The sequence below is a fragment of the Arachis ipaensis genome, chromosome B10, assembly GCF_000816755.2.
Source record: "Arachis ipaensis cultivar K30076 chromosome B10, Araip1.1, whole genome shotgun sequence".
Taxonomy (NCBI): Eukaryota; Viridiplantae; Streptophyta; class Magnoliopsida; order Fabales; family Fabaceae; genus Arachis; species Arachis ipaensis.
In genome coordinates this window covers 5,781,698-5,802,171 of record NC_029794.2, presented here as the reverse complement: position 1 = coordinate 5,802,171, position 20,474 = coordinate 5,781,698, and the positions used below count along the sequence as shown (strand labels likewise).

Here is a 20,474-nt window from a genome sequence, read left to right as displayed (position 1 = left end):
TGAGGATATTTTCAGATGCGTCAAACTCTCGCTTGCACATGAGATGGCTATCTCTTTTGGAGGATCTGAACTGATGTGACTAGCTGTCTTGACATTCAACTATACTTATGTGGTTGTTTCTTCAGATATTTCATGCCACCAATTATAGGCAACTGAATTGGGTAAATGCGGGAAATTGCTTATGTCTTGGGTATATCATTACTTCCCTATGTATTGACCCGATGGATTTGCCACAATTTCCTTTGATTAAGAGGTATTATATATTTATATGCCTTTAAAGAATTTTGTTTTATTGTTATTTAAGTTAATATTTATGATGGTGTAAATTTTAACATATCATTATATCAGAGATGGAATTAGATGAAATATTAGAGGAGCCAAAAATATTTATATAATAAAATAAGATTAAAATAAAATTTTAAAGGAGACTAAAATAAAATTTACATCTAATTTACATGTAAAAAATTAAAATTAGAGGGACCATTAACCTCTTTGCTACAATGTAGTTCCGGCCCTGCATTATATTATAGGTAGGTGGGTCACGAGCCGCGCAATGATACTGCGGAGACCAGACTAAGATTTTGGAGACAGATTTTGAATAACATTGAAAGTTATAACGTATGTAATCAATTGCATTTTTAGTTAAATATCTTTATGTTGTGCATCATTTTATTTTGTTATTAACTGATATGACCAGTAAGATCGGTTATGAATTATAGCTCGGTAACGCACCCACAATAATGGCCGAGCATTCGCAATGATCGGTATTTATCTCCATAACGTCGGACATATGATTAATTCACCCCCAGACGTTACGACTTAGATAAAACGGTCGTCCCTATCCGAACAAATATAAAAGCAAGAAATAGGAACAAAAGAGGTATGCAATCTCTCTAAGAAAAAGTCTTCATACATATTCTCTTATTGACTTGAGCGTCGGAGTGCCTTTGCAGGTACCCACCTCTCCCACTTTTCCTTGGCTGACGAAGACTGGATTGCGCCTGAGAAGCTTGCCGACCTTATCAGAAGGACGACTTATACTTCGGCTCAGGCAGGTAAGAACATTGGCGCCCACCGTGGGGCCTGAACCATTTGAAACATCATTTGTTGTAAGCCCCAAAATCTTCACGCGCTCTCATGGCTGATGCTCCCCCGCCCACTCCATCCGAACTTCTGAGGATGGTGACCGAGCTTCAACAAGCAAACCAGCGAATGGCGGAGGATAACCAGAGAATGCAAAACCAAATTGCGCAGTTAGTGCAAGTTCGCTTAGAGCACCATAACCATGATAACGAGAACAACGAAAGAACTCATGTTTCTGAGACACCACAAAGCGACAACGGAGGAAATCAACAGAATGACGAGGCTCAGCCTGATAATGAGGAAGAACAACCGGACAACTCAGCGGGACCATTTACAGCAGATATAATGAACTTCCAACTCCCCAGACAATTCACTCTTCCGACAACTTTAACCCCATATGACGGATTGGGCGACCCAAAGCAACATGTCAAGAAGTTCCGATCTATTATGATTGTTAACGGTGCATCCGATCCTATTCTTTGTCGATGTTTTCCATCTTTTTTAGACGGTCTTGCACTTGACTGGTTTTGTTCTTTGCCTGCAGATTCGATATCCCGTTTTCAGGAGTTGGCTGCCCAATTTGAAGACCATTTTGCAGCATCCGCAATATATCTCCACGATTCTGACTATCTGACGACCATAAAGCAGGGAGCACAAGAAAGCCTGAAGGATTACATCACCCGCTTTACAAAGGTCGCCATGAGGATTCCCGACCTCCATCCAGAAGTTCATCTCCACACCATAAAAAGCGGCCTCCGCCCTGGCAAATTTCAGGAAACTATCGCTGTGACAAAGCCCAAAACCTTGGCCAAGTTTCGTGAAAAGGCCAAAGGTCAGATTGATGTCGAAGAACTCAGACAAGCAAGGAGGACAGAAAGATCAACCACAAGCAAAGACGACGATAAACCCCGAGATAGCAAAAAATCATTTAAACCGGTCCCGCGTTATGACTCGTACACTCAATTCAACACAAAAAGGGACGATATTATGAAGGAGATATTGAACTTCAAACTAATTAAGCCTCCTCGCAAAGCCGGAAATTATCCAGAATCAAAAAGCGTCGACAGATCAAAGTATTGCACTTTTCACCAGAAACACGGACACACCACCGATGAATGTATCATTGCCAAAGATCTCCTTGAACGACTAGCAAGGCAGGGACATCTAGACAAATTTATTGCAGGGCATATCCAGAAAAACACTAGCCTCGCCCCCGATACATCAACAGCTGGCGCATCCTCAAAAGGAAAGGAAAAGGTACCGGCCCAACCTAGAGGAATAATAAACTGTATTTCAAGGGGCTACGCTGGAGGAGGACACACAAGCTCGGCCCGAAAACGCACTTACAGAGCCATGCTAGCAGTGACGGATACCCCAAGTAATCCTCGGCCACTGACGAATGTCCCAGAGGTGACTTTCAGATCAACCGACTTTAACGGTGTCGATACAAACCTAGACGACCCTGTTGTCATCTCCATTCAGTTGGGGGACCTGATAGTAAGAAAAGTCTTACTCGACCCAGGAAGCAGTGCAGATGTCTTATTTTTCACCACCTTCGAAAAGATGAAGCTGAGCAGCAATATTATGCAGCCATACCTGGGAGACCTGGTCGGATTTTCAGGAGAACGAGTTCCTGTACTGGGATCAGTGTGGTTACAAACCACACTCGGTGAGCAACCATTATATAAGACACAAGATATTCAGTATCTTGTAGTCGACTGTTTTAGCCCCTATAATGTCATTTTAGGCAGACCCTTTTTAAATAAATTTGCTGCAATAGTATCTACTGTTCACCTTTGCGTCAAGTTTCCTGTGCAGGACAATGTTATAGCCACAATTCACGGAGATCTCCAGGAAGCTCGGCAATGCTACAACACGAGCTTAAAGCCATTCAAAAAAGTCGGACAGTCACATATCAACTCCATAAAGTCCGAACAGATAACAACAGCCGAACTTGACCCCCGCGCTGACTTCGAAGATCGGCCTATGCCAAATGAGGAGTTAGCAAAGATTACTCTAAATGATGACCCACTAAAGTTTACTTTTGTGGGCACTTCCATGAGTACAGAAGACAAGAAAAACCTTACAAGCTTCCTACAGGAGAATGCCGATCTATTCGCATGGACCTCTGCTGATATGCCAGGAATAGATCCGTCTGTTATAACACACAAATTGGTACTAAATCCAACAGCTCGACCGATCTCTCAGAAAAAAAGAAACCTCGGCACTGAAAAGTGACAAGCATCAATCGCCGAGGTGAAAAAGCTCATTGACGCCAACTTCATCAGAGAAATTAGATTCACAACATGGCTGGCCAATGTTGTTATGGTAAGAAAACATAATGGTAAGTGGCGCATGTGCGTCGATTTTACTGATTTAAATAAAGCATGTCCTAAGGATGCTTACCCTTTACCTTGTATTGATACCCTGGTTGATAACTCTTGTGGCTACGGTACTTTAAGCTTTATGGACGCCTATTCTGGTTATAACCAGATTCTTATGCACTCAACAGACCAGGAAAAAACGGCTTTCATAACTGAGAATGGTAATTACTACTATAATGTTATGCCTTTTGGTCTAAAGAATGCATGGGCCACTTATCAACGGTTGATGAATAAGATCTTCCAGCAGCAAATAGGCCGAAATATAGAGGTTTACGTTGATGATATGGTCGCTAAGACAAAGCTCGGCGACTCTCATATCCAGGACCTGACCGAAATCTTCGGACAAATCCGACGATACAATATGAGGTTGAATCCAGAAAAGTGTGCCTTTGGAGTTCAGGGAGGAAAGTTCCTCGGATTCATCCTTACTAGCCGAGGAATTGAAGCAAATCCAGAGAAGTGTCAAGCAATACTCGCCATGCAAAGTCCATCCACAGTAAAGGAGGTTCAAAGGCTAACAGGATGCTTAGCCGCTTTATCTAGATTTTTACCATGTTTAGCACCAAAATCCTCATATTTTTTCCAATGTTTAAAAAAGAAAGCAAAACATTTTGAATGGAACCAAAATTGCGAAATGGTTTTCAAAGGCTTAAAAGAATTTCTTTCAAAACCACCTGTTTTACAAAAATCAAAGACCAGCGAGCCATTATACATATATTTGTCTATTACTGATGTTGCCATTAGTTCTGCTCTTATAACAGAAACAGATAAGAACCAACAGCCAGTCTATTTTGTGAGCAAGTCCTTGCAGAACGCCGAGCTTCGTTACCCAAGGTTGGAAAAGCTCGCCTTAGCTTTAGTCTTCTCATCAAGACGCCTCCGACCATATTTCCAGAGTCACACGATCATCGTCAGAACGGGACAACCTTTACGGCAGATTCTTTCGAAGCCCGAGCTGGCAGGAAGACTAATTAAATGGGCAATTGAGTTGTCAGAATTCGACATTCAGTATCAGCCAAGAGGACGGAGCTTCCAATCCTCAAGGTGCTGGCGCTGGAATACTACTCGAAAGCTCGGATGGCATAGTTCTCGAGCATTCCCTCCGATTCTCATTCAAGGCCAGCAATAACCAGTCCGAATACGAAGCCCTTATAGCAGGGCTCAGGTTAGCCACCGATTTACATATCGATAATTTAAAGGTTTACTGCGATTCATTATTAGTCGTTCAACAGGTGAACCACAGTTTTCAAACAAAAGATCCGATCTTATTGAAATACTTGGATATTGTCCAACAACTACTAAAAAATTTTTCAACAATCCACATTATTTACATACCTAGGGAAGAAAACCATAGGGCGGATATTTTGTCAAAATTAGCAACTACACAAGCCCACACCACTACTCTTTTACAGTCAACTTTAGACACGCCGAGCATTGAGGCACTTAATGTTCTAAATATAATAAATAAAGATAATTGGCAACACCCTTACATTCAGTACCTCCGTTCTGGATCAATTCCGAAAGACATTGAAAATGAAGGCAAATTCAGAAGACAGGCCTCCTATTATACATTGCTGAATGATAATCTGTATAGGCGAGGATACTCTCGACCTTTGTTAAAATGTTTGACCAGGGAAGAGGCCGACCTTGTCTTATCCGAGGCTCACGAAGGCATTTGTGGAATACACTCTGGAGCTCGAAGCCTGTCACAGAAAATTCTTCGAGCCGGCTTTTACTGGCCGACCATATGGGAGGATAGCAAACAGAAGGTCAGAACATGCGATAATTGTCAAAAGCATTCGCCGACCATTCATCTACCAGCAGAACATCTTCATCATTCAACGGTAAGCTGGCCATTTGACAAATGGGGAATCGATATTCTAGGACCATTCCCCACTGCTCCAAGACAGGTAAAATATTTGGTAGTTGCGATTGATTATTTTTCCAAATGGATCGAGGCACAACCTTTGGCAAAAATCACATCATCACAAATGATAAGCTTCGTTTGGAAAAACATAATATGCAGATTCGGTATACCAAGGCACATTACAACTGACAATGGTCGCCAGTTTATCGACCAAAGTTTTAAAGCTTTTTTGCAGAATCTAAAAATAAAGCAACATTTTTCTTCGGTCAAACATCCACAGTCCAATGGGTTAGCAGAAGCTGCTAATAAGGTCATTCTCCAGGCTTTACGAAAAAAGCTCGACAGTGCAAAAGGATTATGGGCGGGCTTGTCCCAGAAGTATTATGGGCATATAATACTACAGCTCATTCGACAACAAAGGAAACCCCATTTCGTTTGGTCTATGGATCTGAAGCTATGATCCCTATAGAAGTGTCACAGGGTTCAATGCGGACGTTAACTGAAGAACATGATCAAGCTCGGCAAGTAGAACTCGATCTAATTGAATAAATACGAGAAACAGCAGCCATTCGGCACCGAGCATTACAGCAGCAACTTAGCCGACGATATGGGCAGAAGGTGATCCCAAGATCCTTCAACACTGGTGATTTAGTACTCAGAAAAACAGAACAAGCTCGCCCACCTCCCTCCCATGGGAAACTCGCAGCGGCGTGGGATGGACCATACATAATATCTGAGGTCCTCGGCAAAGGTGCATACAAGTTGGAAGACTTAAATGGCACTAAACTCCCTAGCACATGGAACGTCGGCTCCCTAAAACGATATTACAGTTAGTAAAGCAGCAGACCAGTACTCTTTTTCCTACCATGAGAATTTTTCCCAAAGGGTTTTTGCTCGTGGAGGTTTTCATGAGGCTGGCTTACCTTGAACAATTAACATCTTTCACAGGTACTGCTAACTATGCAATGTAATTTTTATCTTATTTCATACATATTAAGCAGATCACTCATTTCCCAAAAGGGACTTATTCCGGACAATGTTACACTCCTTTAAAGGGGAAACCGATGATATCTAAAGTCGCATTACTATCATACGAATGCGCAAATACCATAACTATAACTGTCATTCAAGCCATTTAAGGGCAACAAAATACATGATTGGGAAACAGACAACCCTAATCAAAGAAGTTTTTCAGAAATAAAGTACTTAAGTACAAAATACTAATGTTCAGCAAAAGAAAACAAATTCTTACTTCGAACAGTTCAACCTTTCAGATACGCAACAAAAAACAAAGTTACTAAAGCAAAGAAAATATCAGTCACCCAAGTTGTCATCTCCCTCCTCACCAGTCTCTTCGTCGTCAACGAGTTTACCATCCCGAATTATCTTGCCGGGATCCATAGCCGAAAAATCTTCATCCGGAAACAAAAACCTTGCTTGATTAACAGCTCGTTGAAACCCCTCAGCGAAAGCATCCAAAATATCCCCTTCCTTACGACTCTCAAGCTCTTTCATCCTCGCCGATACCTCGATCATTTGATCGCTCAAACTTGTCAAGTCCTTTTCTTTTTTCTTCAACAAACCACAAATCTCTTCATGGCATTCTTTTCCTACTTTCAACTCAGTCTCAACCTCAGATAACTTTTTTTTTCAAATCACTAACATTCGTTTCCTTCAGCAAAAGTTGCTCCTTTAGCTCGGGAACTCGGGAAGCCTCACCAATCGACTTCTTATGTTTCTTCTCCTGACTCCGCCCAATGCTAGCTAGCCGAAACCCTAGTACCTAGTATTCACAGAACAATGTTCAGCCCTAAAGCACACTTTTAAAAAAAAAAAAAGAAACAACAAAACAGAGAAAACAAACCTGTAAAAACTGATCAACCCCTATATCCCCAACCTCCTCCACTCGCCTAACATCTGTCACAGTCTGAACGACTTCATCAGCCACAATGTTGAAAGGAAACTTCTTGTTCCACATTGATGAACTCTCCCCTTCTTCTTCAAATAGGTGTAACCTCTCCTGCTTCGTTAAAAAGTTTGATAAATCTTCCAGCTGAACACTTTCGTCCTTACCCTGTACATCTTCTGGCAAGGCTGACTCTGACTTCCTCTTCTTAAAAACAATCGCCTTCTTTCTCGGCAGGGGCTGATTAACTTCGGCACCTCCGTCAGCCTTGTCTTGATTTGACGACGATCCCTCAAAGTTTTTGCTTTTAAATCGAGACCTTAAACTAGATGCAGTCACCCCGGGAAAAAATACTAATTTATTGATTAAAATTTTATTGAAAAGTCTATCACAGATTAATAAATTACTGCATGCATCTAATAAGATTATAGAAAGAGGATTTTGATTTCCTCAATTTAGGGCATTTTTCACTTAATGCAACTAATTTTCTCCTTCTTATGTTAATGAGCATTATTTAGAATTCACCCGACAACAACTAATTTTGTTCCATGTAGGTTGATTTTATGGTAAGGTTCTGTCCTTAATACAATTGCATAAAGTAGAGGTAGTCTGCAGTGACTCTGCACCCTTTAATTTGCTTAATTATATGCGAACTGTTGCATTAAGGTAGGATTTTATGAATCATTGGAGGTTTGGGATTGTTACATATAAGTAGGCGGCTTATATTATTAAACTATGAGAAAACTATCAAATGTTTGATCAACATTGATAATTTAATATAATAAAGATCAATGCTGTTAAAACACCTTATAATCTTCCTCAACTATGTTGTGTATGTCTGTCTTCTTTTTCTTTCAATAATGAAGTTCTCTCTTCTTACGTGCTACACCAAACAAGACCAAAGTAGATAGATATCAAAATAGAAGCTATAAGTTTGTCTCTGTATTCTGATGGAATCATCATTTTTTTTACTAAAAGATTTATTAGCTAATCAAATTTAACTTGATTAAAGAATAAAAAAGGCTACAGCTTAAATATATAGGAGTAGAATTTGTCTTTTTTTTTTAGTTTCTGAGAATATATACAAAAATAGTGAATGATGTCATCATTCTTCTTTAACTACCTAGCATCTAACGTTGTGACTGTAACTTGATTTACGCTCCATGTTTCATCATTCTTACTTGAAGATGACTCAGTGTTTGGATGATTTTTCTTTATGGAAAATCCAGGAGTTTTAGGATTTGGCAAAGATGGAGTTTCACTACTTAACATTAAGATCACTGAAGACATTGTTGGTCTATCTTCTGCATGTTCTTGGACACATAAGAGCCCAATATGTATGCATCTTACAACTTCAGCTTCTGTGTATGAATTGCAGATTGATGGGTCAAGAAGTGTCAATGCAGTTCCTTCATGCCAATGTCTCCATACCTAAAAGAACATATAGTAATCATTATAATATAGCGATCATAGTGTTTATTTTTTCAGTTAAGTACTCTTATTAAAGAGAATTTTTTCACCTACATTTCCCAGAAGATTCAATTCATTGTTATCACTGTAAAACTCTCTGTTCTTCTTTCCAGTTATGATCTCCAATACCATAACACCAAAACTAAAAACATCAGATTTTACTGAAAAGTTTCCATCCATAGCATATTCAGGAGACATATAACCACTGCAAAATAAAAATATGCATAAATTAAAAATGAAGCCACATATCTGGTTTTTCAAAAAACTAGTAAATTATTATGGTATACTCACTATGTTCCAACAACTCTTAATGTTTTTGCTTGTGTTTGATCTTTGTCAAATATTCTTGCCATTCCAAAATCTGATATCTTGGGAATCATTTCACTATCTAGTAATATGTTACTTATCTTAAGATCTCTATGAATAATTCGAAATCTTGAATCTTGATGCAAATAAAGAAGTCCTCTTGCTATTCCATATATGATATTAAAACGCCTTTCCCAGTCAAGCAAAAATCTACTTTCTGATTTGTCTGCAACATTGTTATGTAAAAGTTAAGGATAACAAGTAAAACAAATGTATATGATAATTAAAAAAAAAAAAACTGAACATTCAATATACTGAAATAAATAATGCAAGTTACCAAACAAAATGGAATCAAGGCCTCTATTTTCCATATACTCATACACCAACATCTTTTCATCATTTTCAATACAGCAACCAAGCAATCGAACAAGATTTCGATGTTGGAGTTTGGCAATTAGCTTGACTTCATTCTTAAACTCCTCAATTCCTTGTCCAGAATATTTTGATAATCTCTTCACAGCAATTTTTTGACCTTCAATCAATCTACCCTAGTATTATTATAGGCACGATTTGTTCGTTAGTGTATATACACATAATACATAAGTACGTTTACATTATGATCTGATATTTAATTTTAGTAACGATGGCAGCTATGTACAAATTAAAGTATTAAAACAAGTTACCATATAAACACTACCGAAGCCTCCTTCTCCAAGTTTATTATCTTGAGAGAAATTGTTTGTAGCCATTGTTAAGGTATCACAATCAAACAATGGCAGCTCTATATCATCCATGTTCCTTTCATCACCTAAGTATCCTCTAGAAGACACCACCTCATTCATCAAACTATCATGACTTCTGTGGACAAAACCTGGAATAGCGGCTATTGATAATAACCAAGGTAAATTATTTATTTATGCAGCACAAAAACCATATACACTACTGTACTAGACTATATAAAGAGACATATGGGGAAGGTTATTATACATTACCTCTAGAACTTTGTTGTCTCTTCTTCCTTAAGTAACAAATAGCAACCAATCCCAAAACTAAAACAAGTGCACAAAGTGAGATGCCAATAGCCAGAACTGCTCTACGACTCTTGCTGGAGCTAGTAGATCCTGTGTGTCACTAAATTGATCAGAAAGAACTACTTAATCAATAAAGGAACCTGCAATATCATCATCATAGCAAAATGTGCAACCACTTGATCAATTAGACAGTACCTATATCAGCAGCTGCCAATCTGACATAGAGATCTTGACCGTCTGTACGGTGGACATTCATGTCAAAGAGTTGGCCAACCCACATAACACAGCCACTTCCTCCATTTCTGATATCAATGTTTGCATATGCAGTGCATGAACAATTCCTCTTGCACAAACTCCCACATTCATCAAGTGTCATACTCTTATTCACAAACACGTTCGTTGTATCCGGCAGCTTCATGTGCTCAAGTTGCAAGAACTTGTCAGTCGAACAATTCAAACCCGTGTTCCTCACACACCCATCAGATCCATCTCTCAAGTTCCAAGCTTCCTGGTTCTTTGGTCTGAACCCCTGAATACAAGAGCATACCGGCGAAGCATTACTGTCACAAACTCCATACGAACCACACACTCCATAGTAATCGCATTGATCCTTTGGTGCGTAGGAGAACTTGTTCCATCTTCCTTGTATCCACATGTAGCGTTGATACTGGCCATCAGAATCAGGTGACAGAATTATCCTCGACAACAAGGAAGGTTCTGTAACGGAGAAAGAGAACCACACCCCATGCTCATCATAAGAGAAATTGTACCTGAGATCATTGGTGTCGTCTTTCATCCCTGGGATCCCACTGAATCTCTCACCATTCCAAGGACCAGTTCGGTATGTTATAGTTTGGTTTCTCCTGAGGAAGCCCTCAGGTAAACCATGGTAATCTATCTTCAAAGTGTAGTCACCGCTTGAAGGGTCTTCACCTTCGACCTTCCATGATGTTAAGTACTTCTCCGTTCCTGTATTCAGGTTCCAACCGACCTTCATCCCCGGTAACAAGGTATCCGTTGGGTAATCGAAGCTCTGCCATAAGTAGTTATTATTGGTCTTGTCTGATGAATCCTTGAGAACAAGGTTACCTGTATCGAGGAGCTGGAGAACTGGATTCTTGGAGTTGGTTTGATTGGAGGACCATGCGGGGCTACCGGATGAATTGAGGAGGACAAAGCTTCCGTTGTCTCCGATCTTGAGATAGCCTGAACTATTGTCGATGGGGTTGTCTCTGTTTGCAGTCCAAACTATTGTTTGAGGACTGATGTTGTTGTACCATATTCCGAGGTAATAGTTGGTGTTGGAATCTCTGAAGAAGCCCAGCACGAAGGATCGGTTTTGTGATAATAGCGTTTGGTTTGTTGTGAGGATTTGTGTGCCGGTTAAAGTATCAGAAGCGGTTGATGGAGTGATGAAGAAGAAGCTAATAACAAAGATGAAGAGGTAGTTAAGGTGAGTGAAGAAGACTCTCATGATGGCGAAAAGTTAAGAGTAGTTTGTGATTGTTGGAGGGTAATATAGAAGAAGCCAAGTTTTTTTTACTTTTCATGAATTTCTTGACAGAATTGTGCATCAAGGAAGAGCAGAACAAGCTAAGCTGACCCGCATCCACTTGCCTCTTCATAAATGTGTATTGACTTTTGAACATATGGTAAACGTTTCCCATATTATATATGAGAGATATAGTATATTCAAAGGGTAATTCAAAGAACCCAAGCTGTGATACGTTGACAGAAACGGTGGTGAAACTTGGACCATTCCAAGTAGGAAGCTTAATATGCTGAATTAAAACACTTAACACAGATAAATGATGAATTATCAAAGAAGCTTCCTAAAATAACCAAAAAAAAGTATAACAAAAGAAATAAATTTATTAGGGATTGAATATTAAAGAATTTACTAAAAGTAGTACAAGTACAAAGTTATTAAGACCCTATCCTTAATGAATGGCAGAACTTGAAGGGATATGACCACCTGAGATAATCAAATTCTTTAAACTAATTTTATTATTTATTTATAAAAAAATTGGAAGGTCATAACCCCATTGTTTATGATGAAAGTTCCACCATTGTCCTTTAGGCAGTGTTTGTTTGTTGTTTATGTCTACCAGATACGGTGGTATGCATACAGCGTTTGTTTCCAGTAGGAACTCATCACAGTTCTTGTTTATGGCCTACCAAAAGTAAATTCACATCAATTTTTGCGTCATAAATAATAAATAGGAACTCAAAACATCTCTCTCTTCTCCATTAGGAGGAACTAACTTTAGTCCTTGTTATGGTCCCACTTAATTAATTAATTAAAATACTTGAAATTAATGTAATTAATTTTTTTAATAATGTAATTTAAATATTTAAATTTAAAAATAATTCACTATTAAAAGATATTAATATTAAATAAATTCATATATAACAATAATACACAATATATAATTTGGGGTTACAGTAAATTTGTAAAATTACTTAATACAAAGAAAAACATAATTAAGCTCTATAGTTGACGACAAGCATTGTGAAATTACCATATGTGTTCAATCAAGTCCTCTTTCAGTTGTCTAGGAGAAATTGATGGTATGATGCAAAATCTTCTTCTCCCAGTTGAGGTTGTGATAAATAATTAATATAAATTAATTATAATTTAATTACTTAATTAATTATTAGTTAAATAATTAATATAAATTATTAATTAAATAAAAATATCAATATTTAATATAATTATTTATTTAAATAATAACTTGCCATTTGGCAAGTTATTATTGGCTTCTCAGAGTCCCTCTTCAGAGGGCCTGGTTCCTCTAGAAATCTGTGTGGAACCTTCTCTTCTCTTGCTCCAACGGCTAGGACCTCTTAGTGTCAGAAAAAGTAAAATTGGGTCTCATGCATTGAACTTGCTCTTAGACAGCGTTTGTTTGCTGTCTATGCCTACCAGAGATATGGACACGGTGGTACACGTATAGCGTTTGTTTCATAAGACATAAGTTTATGAAGGACACGATTACACACACTTACACATTAGAGACATGTAATTTGTGTCTCTTCAAAAGTGTGAGACACGAATTTTAAAAGTGGACACAGATTCATAATAAAATGTTTGGACAATTTTATCCCTAGTCAATTTAAAAAATTCCTAAATCTACCCTCTTCCCTACTTTATCCCTTTTCACTTCTACATTGTCATCTTCTTCATCTTTCTTCTCTTCCAAACCATTTTATCTTCCTGAATCCATGCCTCTACAAGAATCATTGTTGCTCTTCTGCCAAAATCGCTGCCGCTCCTCCTCCAAAATCATTGCCGCCTCCTCTACCGGAACCGCCGCCGTTGCCTCTTCCAAAATCACAAAGCCGTCACTACCACTGTCTCTATCAGATTTGCTACTGCTTCCTCTCCCAATTTAGTAGATCAAACTGTTCGTGCCTTTTCGAGATCCGCCACCGCTGCCTCTCCCAGAATCGCAGAACTCTACTCTTCGCCTTTGCTTGAACTACCATTGTCGCCAGCTTTGCCAGAACCACCACTGCTACTACCTGGAATTGCAGAACCGCCAATGCAGCCACTTCAGCCAGAATCAGTGCGCTGCCTCTACCAAAAATGCCTCAACCTTTGCACCCTGCCAAATCTGTTTTTCTACTTCCACCCCTGTTTTCAACTTCATCTCCTCCCTTGATTTTTTTTTTTACAGAAAAAAATTATATATTTAATTTTTTATTTAATTGAATCTTGATCGATATTTATTATATCTGTGTCGTTCTATTTTGATTAATTTTTTTTATTAATTTAAGAGTTATTATTGGTAACAGAGAAGTGGTGGTGGTGGTGATTTAGATAATAGTGGAGAAAAAATAGGGTGGTAGTATTTGTTATAAGGATAATTTTAAAATTTTATATGATTGTAATTTATTGTTGTGTCTCTGTATTTAATTACTAAACAACTTAAAAATTTTGTGTCTTATTGTATTTATGTCTTTAATGTTTATGTATTTATGTCTATGTCTCAGTCCATTCATAAACCAAATACAGCCTTAAATCATTGGGGTAGTCATGCACCTCTAATTTCCTTTATTGTATGCGAAATATTGCATCCAAGTTTATTATATTCAGGTTTAATCATCCAAATTTAATTTTTAACTTGATTAAAGAATAAAATCTGCCGTAGCTTAAATAGCTTAAATAAAAATTCTTTTTTCTATTTTTTATGATTATGAGAATTGATGAGTTTGGAAAACTTGAAATTATTGTGATGATCAAACATAATTAAAAATGTTAATTAGAAAAATTGTTAATTTAATTTTTGCTTCAAATGGTTTGGCTAATGAATTTTGTTTAGTGTGCAAATTTTGATTATTGGACCAAAAGTCACATCAATCCAAATTGATAAATGAATTAATTTGTTTTGTGCCAAATTTGATCCAAGTTGCTGAGACTTGAATTGAAGATAAGCCCAAACCTAAGGCCCATTTTGGTAAAACAAATAATGAAGAAAGTGGCTCAAAGAAGCCATACGGTGATGATAAAACAAAGGGGTCCAATTTGTTGTTGCACCATTTGGTTACCTACTTCTATGGAATATGGAATTCAAATTTTAATTAAAATAAACTTATGCATTGGTAACTTGAAAGAGAAAATTTAAATTGATTTAATTGCTTAAGTGCTCCACACGTTACTTTATGCATAGGGAAATGGAAGTAGGAATTAATTTGTTTTAATATCATTCATTGCTTCCTTCGAAAGTTTATTTCTTTCTTCTCTCTCTTTGTTTCGGTCATTTCATTGTCAGAGAAGAAGATAGCAAGAGCAAGTTATTAGAGATACAGTGAAGCTATGAAGAAGCAAAATGTTAGGATGAAGAAGGTCAGTAAAGAAAAAGGAATATCCAAAGCATGGTGTGGCTAAGATCTTTGCCATTGAAGGCAAGATCTCACGAAGAAGCTTCAAGATCTTCATACAAAAAATAGAAGCAATCGGCCTCGGTCAGAGAAAAAAGATCTCTGTGGTAAAGCTCGTTTCCATCTTTGTTCATCCAAGACAGAAGGTAGCTAGTAAAGCTACGTAGAAGAAGAAGGAAATATAGAAAAGAAGGAGCTGTCAAGGATCAAAGATTCATCAAGGTCAGAATTCATTCTTGGGGACAAAGTCAAGATGAAAGGCTCAGATTGATAAAACTTGATGAGAAGGGATGAGAGAGAGGTACATGCATGTTGATTTGCTTTCGGTTTTTCCTCTCTTCTCTCTCTGTTCGAACCGGCTATGTGTTGGAGAAGATGTTGGTGGCTTGGTTGAACCGGTTTCAACCTTGAAGCTTCCCCTTCTATAATAAGGGTGAACGGCCAAGGGTTGAGATAAGGAGAGTAAGCATAGAGTTCTCATAGTTACCCTAAACTAACAGAGTTCTTCTCCTTCAATGGGTTTCATTTTGTTTTCTTTAGTTTTGTCTGTCTAAGTCTCATGGTAAAAGGCAAACAGAGTGAGGTTTGTAAGAAAAAGCCAGTGAGAGGAAAAAGGCAGAGAGAGCAAAATTAAAGAAAAAACCATAGATGTTTAAGAATTCCTTTGTACATCTGTATGATGTGTTTCATGATCCTGTGGGGATTCCCTTATAAGTTGGGTTAGCACTTTGCGGTTAAAAGCTTGGTAGGTGTCTAAGTCAAGTTCAGATTTGGGGATAGAATCTGGATTTGTCCCAGATAGGAATGGATAGTTCCTAGGGAAGAATTGGTGTATGTAATATGATGATTATAGTGAAATTCCGTCACTGTAGTGATGAAGACTAGATGTAGGCTGCATTGCACTTAGCAGCTGAATCAGGATACTTCTGGGTGTGATTATATCTCTCTCTTCTACTTCTATTCTGTTTTTATTACACTGGAGACAAAATTGAAAAATATCTCCTAATCGATTACGAGACAAAAAGAAAATGTTTCTTGATTGATTATGAGACAAAAAGCAGAAATATCTCCTGAAGCTATTTAAAAAAAGCAAAAAGTAATATACAGCAAAAAAAAAAAATAAGACTAAGATTCAACTCTCTATTCTCTTAGCCACTAATTACCATCAAGAATATATACAAAAATAATGGATAATGTCATTTTTCTTTAACTATCTACCATCTAACATTGTGATAGTGACTTGATTTACACTCCATGTTATATCTTGTTTGCTTGGAGATAAATCTATGTTTAAATGGTTTTTTTTAATGGAAAATCCAGGGTTCTTAGGAGATGGCATTGACAGAGCTTCACTGCTCAACATTAAGACTACTGAAGACATTGTTGGTCTATCTTCTGCACATTCTTGAACACATAAGAGACCAATATGTATGCACCTTATAACTTTAGATTCTGTGTATGAATTGCCAATAGATGGATCAATCAGTGTTAATACAGTTCCTTCATGCCAATGCCTCCATACCTGCACGAACATATATAGTGCAATTATTATAATATATCACTTAAAATATTATTTTTCAGCTAAGAAGTATTTAGATTTAGGATAAAATTCTTTCGCCTACATATCCCAAAAGATTCAATTCATCGTCATCACTATAAAATTCTCTATTCTTCTTTCCAGTTATAATCTCCAATACAATAACTCCAAAGCTAAAAACGTCAGATTTTACTGAAAAGTTTCCGTCCATAGCATATTCAGGAGACATATAACCACTGCAAAATAGTAAAGCTCGTAAATTAAAAATGAAGCCATCGTATTTAGTTTTTCAAGTAATACTATGATGAATGATCATGTTATACTCACTATGTTCCAACAATTCTTAATGTTTTTGCTTGGATTTGATCTTTGTTAAGAATTCTAGCTAATCCAAAGTCTGATATCTTTGGATTCATTTCGTTATCTAATAATATGTTACTTGTCTTGAGATCTCTATGAATAATTCGAAATCTTGAATCTTGATGCAAATAAAGAAGTCCTCTTGCTATCCCATATATAATATTGTAACGCTTTTCCCAATCAAGCAATGATCTTTTTGATTTGTCTGCAACATTAGCTATTATTAATGAGTAAAAACTACGGTTAACAAACAAAACAAGTATACATAATAATTAGAAAAGGAAAATATTGAAATAAATAATGCAAGTTACCAAACAAAATGGAATCAAGGCCTCTATTTTCCATATATTCATACACCAACATCTTCTCATTTTTCTTAATGCAGCAACCAAGCAACCGAACAAGATTTCGGTGTTGCAGCTTGACAATTGATTTGACTTCATTTTTAAATTCTTCAATTCCTTGTCCAGAGTCTTCTGACAATCTTTTCACAGCAATTTCTTGGCCTTCAATCAATCTGCCCTGATTATACCATATGCACGATCTGTTAGTGTGTATATATAAGTGTGTTTATGTTATGATTTGAGACTTAATTTTAGTGATGATGGCAGCTATGCATAAAGTATTAAAACAACTTACCCTATAAACACTACCGAAGCCTCCTTCTCCAAGTTTATTATCTTGAGAGAAATTGTTCGTAGCCATCATTAAGGTATCAAAATCAAACATTGGCAACTCTAGATCATCCATGTTCCTTTCATCACCCAAGTATCTTCTAGAAGGCACCACCTCATTCATTAACCAATCATGATTTCTGTGGACAAAACCTGAAATAGCAGCTATTGATATACAATTCAGTACCATACTATACATAAACATTCATATGAGAGAGATTAATTATTGTACATTACCTCTAGATCTTTGTTTTCCCTTCTTCCATAAGTAACAAATAGCAACCAATCCAAAAACTAAAACAAGTGCAGTAAGTGTGATGCTAATAGCCTGTACTACTCTATGATTCTTGTTGGAGTTAGTAGATCCTGTGTGTCACCAAATTAATCGGAAAGAACTCCCTTAAATACTTAATCAATAAGGAAGGAACTTGCAATATCATCATCTTAGCAAAAATGTGCATAACCACTACTATTTAATATTCATGTTATAACAATTATATGTGATTATTTAGACGGTTGAATTATTTTGAAACCAAAGGACTTAATTAGGCACTTTGTAATAATTTCAATATAGTTATTGGATAAAAAACTTAAAACTCCCCTCATTGAAAAGTCAATTAAAACCAATTAAAATTCAATATTGAATTAGTGTTCAAATAGAGAGATACCTATATCAGCTGCAGCCAATCTGACATAGAGATCTTGGCCATCCGTACGGTAGACACTCATGTCAAAGAGTTGACCAATCCACATAATACAGCCACTTCCTCCGTTTGTGATATCAATGTTTGCATATGCAGTGCATGAACAATTCCTCTTACACAAACTCCCACATTCATCAAGTGTCATACTCTTATTTATAAACACGCTGCTAGTCTCCGGCAGCTTCATGTTCTCAAGATGCAAGAACTTGTCAGTGGAACAATTCAAATCCGTGTTCCTCACACACCCATCAGATCCATCTCTCAGATTCCAAGCCTGAGGGTTCTTAGGGCTGAACCCTTTCATACATGTGCAAACCGGCGATGCATTATTGTCACACACTCCGTACGGACCACACTCCCTGTAATGGTCGCATTGATCCGACGGTTTGTACCAGAACTTGTTCCATCTTCCTTGTATCCACAGGTAGCGTTGAAACTCGCCATCAGAATCAGATGTCACAATTATCCTCGACAAGGAAGGTCTTGTAACGGAAAAAGAGTACCACGCACCATGATCATCATAAGTGAAATTGAACTTGAGACCATCGGTGTTGTCTTTCATCGCCGGGTTCCCACTGAATCTCTCACCATTCCAAGGACCACTTCGGCATATTATAGTTTGGTTTCTCCTGAGGAGAGTCTCATATAAACCATGGTAATCTATCTTCAAAGTGTAGTCCCCGCTTGAAGGGTCTTCACCTGTGACCTTCCATGATGTTAAGTGCTTCTCTGTTCCTGTGTCCAAGTTCCAACCGACCTTCATCCCTGGTAACAAGGTATCCGTTGGGTACTCGAAGCTCTGCCATAAGTAGTTATTATTGGTCTTGTCTGATGAATCTTTGAGAACAAGGTTACCGGTATCAAGGAGCTGGAGAACTGGATTCTTGGCGTGGGTTTGGTTGGAGGACCATGCAGGGTTCCCGGATGAATTGAGGAGGACAAAGTTTCCATTGTCTCCAATCTTGAGATAGCCTGTGGAGGTTTCAATAGGGTTGTCCCTGTTTGCAACCCAAACTATTGTTTGAGGATTGATGTTGTTGTACCATATTCCGAGGTAATAGTTGGTGTTGGAACCTCTGAAGAAGCCCAGCACGAAGGATTGGTTTTGTGACAATAGCGTTTGGTTGGTTCTGAGGATTTGTGTTCCGGTTAAAGTATCGAAAGAGGTTGATGGAGTGATGAAGAAGAAACCAATAACAATGATGATGTAGTCAATAAGATGAGTGAAGAAGATTCTCATGTTTGCGGAAGGTCAAGAGTAGTGTGTGATTGTTGTTGTGAGTTTAGAGGGTATTATAATAGAACAAGCTCAGTGCCTTTAAATTATTTATCAAGCTAAGAAGAGCAGAACAAACTGACCGGCATCCCATTTTCCTTTTGAACATGTGTTTTGACTTTTGAACAAAGGGTTAGCGAGTTTCCCATATTTCAAAAGTTAATTATTATTATTATCACTTGATGATGCTACTCAATTCTTATATTAGTATATTCAAAAGAGAAAGTTTATGCCATCAGATTTATTAAAATTAAAACAAATTTTTAATTTTCTACTAAACTAGTCCATTGTTTGAATAAAAGTTAGTCCATTTATTAAATTTCTAATTTATTAGTTTTTCCAAAGATTATTTATAAGAAGCGGTTGACTATAAGGGTGTGCATGGGTCGGGTGAAACCGGGTTTGATGTGACCCAAATTCGACCCGAAATATATACCGGGCCTATTTATTAGATCCGAACCCGGTCCTAAACTCGATAAAACCTATACACTTTCGGGCCACGATTATACCGGGTAAAAACCGGGTGAAAACCGGGCCGTTAACATTACATTACCTTGATATCTTCTTATAAGCTAGCATGTAAAAATATCCAAATTTTCAAGACTCCAACCATTATTTGACATGGTAAAATTCACTTAGAAGAATATAACAAGAACTAACTCTTCTCTAAAATTAACGCATAACCATAATCAATACTAATATTGTCTAATAATACCAAATATTTAAATCAATATAAATAATACAATATTATGCATTAGTTTAAAATCTTATGCATTTTAAATATAAAACATTAACTTATAGTCTTATAATAACTAATAACACAAAATATTAATTGTGTATGATGACCGGGCCACCGGGCCGACTTAGAGTGACCCGAGCCATGGCCCGGACCTGACCCAAAATAATGACCGAGTCTATTTTTAAGACCTTACTTGACCCTAGACCCGGTAAAATCACACCAGAATAGCCCCTAAAGTGTTTGGGACCAGGTC

General features: G+C 37.4%; 2 protein-coding genes across 6 annotated transcripts in view; both read right to left on the bottom strand.

The window, feature by feature from the left end:
* LOC107621495 (receptor-like serine/threonine-protein kinase SD1-8) overlaps window positions 1–11,685 on the bottom strand; it is a 70,277-nt gene extending 58,592 nt beyond the window's left edge. Inside the window, exons 1-7 of one of the 2 annotated variants that reach the window (XM_016323517.2) lie at window positions 10,243–11,685; window positions 10,009–10,137; window positions 9,700–9,899; window positions 9,354–9,564; window positions 9,002–9,242; window positions 8,765–8,915; window positions 8,224–8,671 (exon numbers count right to left, since the gene is read on the bottom strand). In XM_016323517.2, coding sequence (XP_016179003.1) covers window positions 8,360–8,671; window positions 8,765–8,915; window positions 9,002–9,242; window positions 9,354–9,564; window positions 9,700–9,899; window positions 10,009–10,137; window positions 10,243–11,521 — 2,523 coding nt within the window. In that variant the 5' untranslated portion in view covers window positions 11,522–11,685 and the 3' untranslated portion in view covers window positions 8,224–8,359. Of the gene's footprint in view, window positions 1–8,223; window positions 8,672–8,764; window positions 8,916–9,001; window positions 9,243–9,353; window positions 9,565–9,699; window positions 9,900–10,008; window positions 10,138–10,242 lie in introns of those variants that run through there. The other variant, XR_002356491.1, reaches the window with a different exon arrangement.
* The window catches only part of LOC107621499 (receptor-like serine/threonine-protein kinase SD1-8), a 78,630-nt gene extending 59,094 nt beyond the window's left edge, over window positions 1–19,536 (bottom strand). The window contains exons 1-7 of one of the 4 annotated variants that reach the window (XM_016323519.2): window positions 18,171–19,536; window positions 17,740–17,868; window positions 17,468–17,667; window positions 17,140–17,350; window positions 16,796–17,033; window positions 16,554–16,704; window positions 16,058–16,453 (exon numbers count right to left, since the gene is read on the bottom strand). In XM_016323519.2, the coding sequence (XP_016179005.1) occupies window positions 16,142–16,453; window positions 16,554–16,704; window positions 16,796–17,033; window positions 17,140–17,350; window positions 17,468–17,667; window positions 17,740–17,868; window positions 18,171–19,446 (2,517 nt within the window). In that variant the 5' untranslated portion in view covers window positions 19,447–19,536 and the 3' untranslated portion in view covers window positions 16,058–16,141. Of the gene's footprint in view, window positions 1–16,057; window positions 16,454–16,553; window positions 16,705–16,795; window positions 17,034–17,139; window positions 17,351–17,467; window positions 17,668–17,739; window positions 17,869–18,170 lie in introns of those variants that run through there. The other 3 variants (XM_016323520.2, XM_021114338.1, XM_021114339.1) reach the window with 3 other exon arrangements.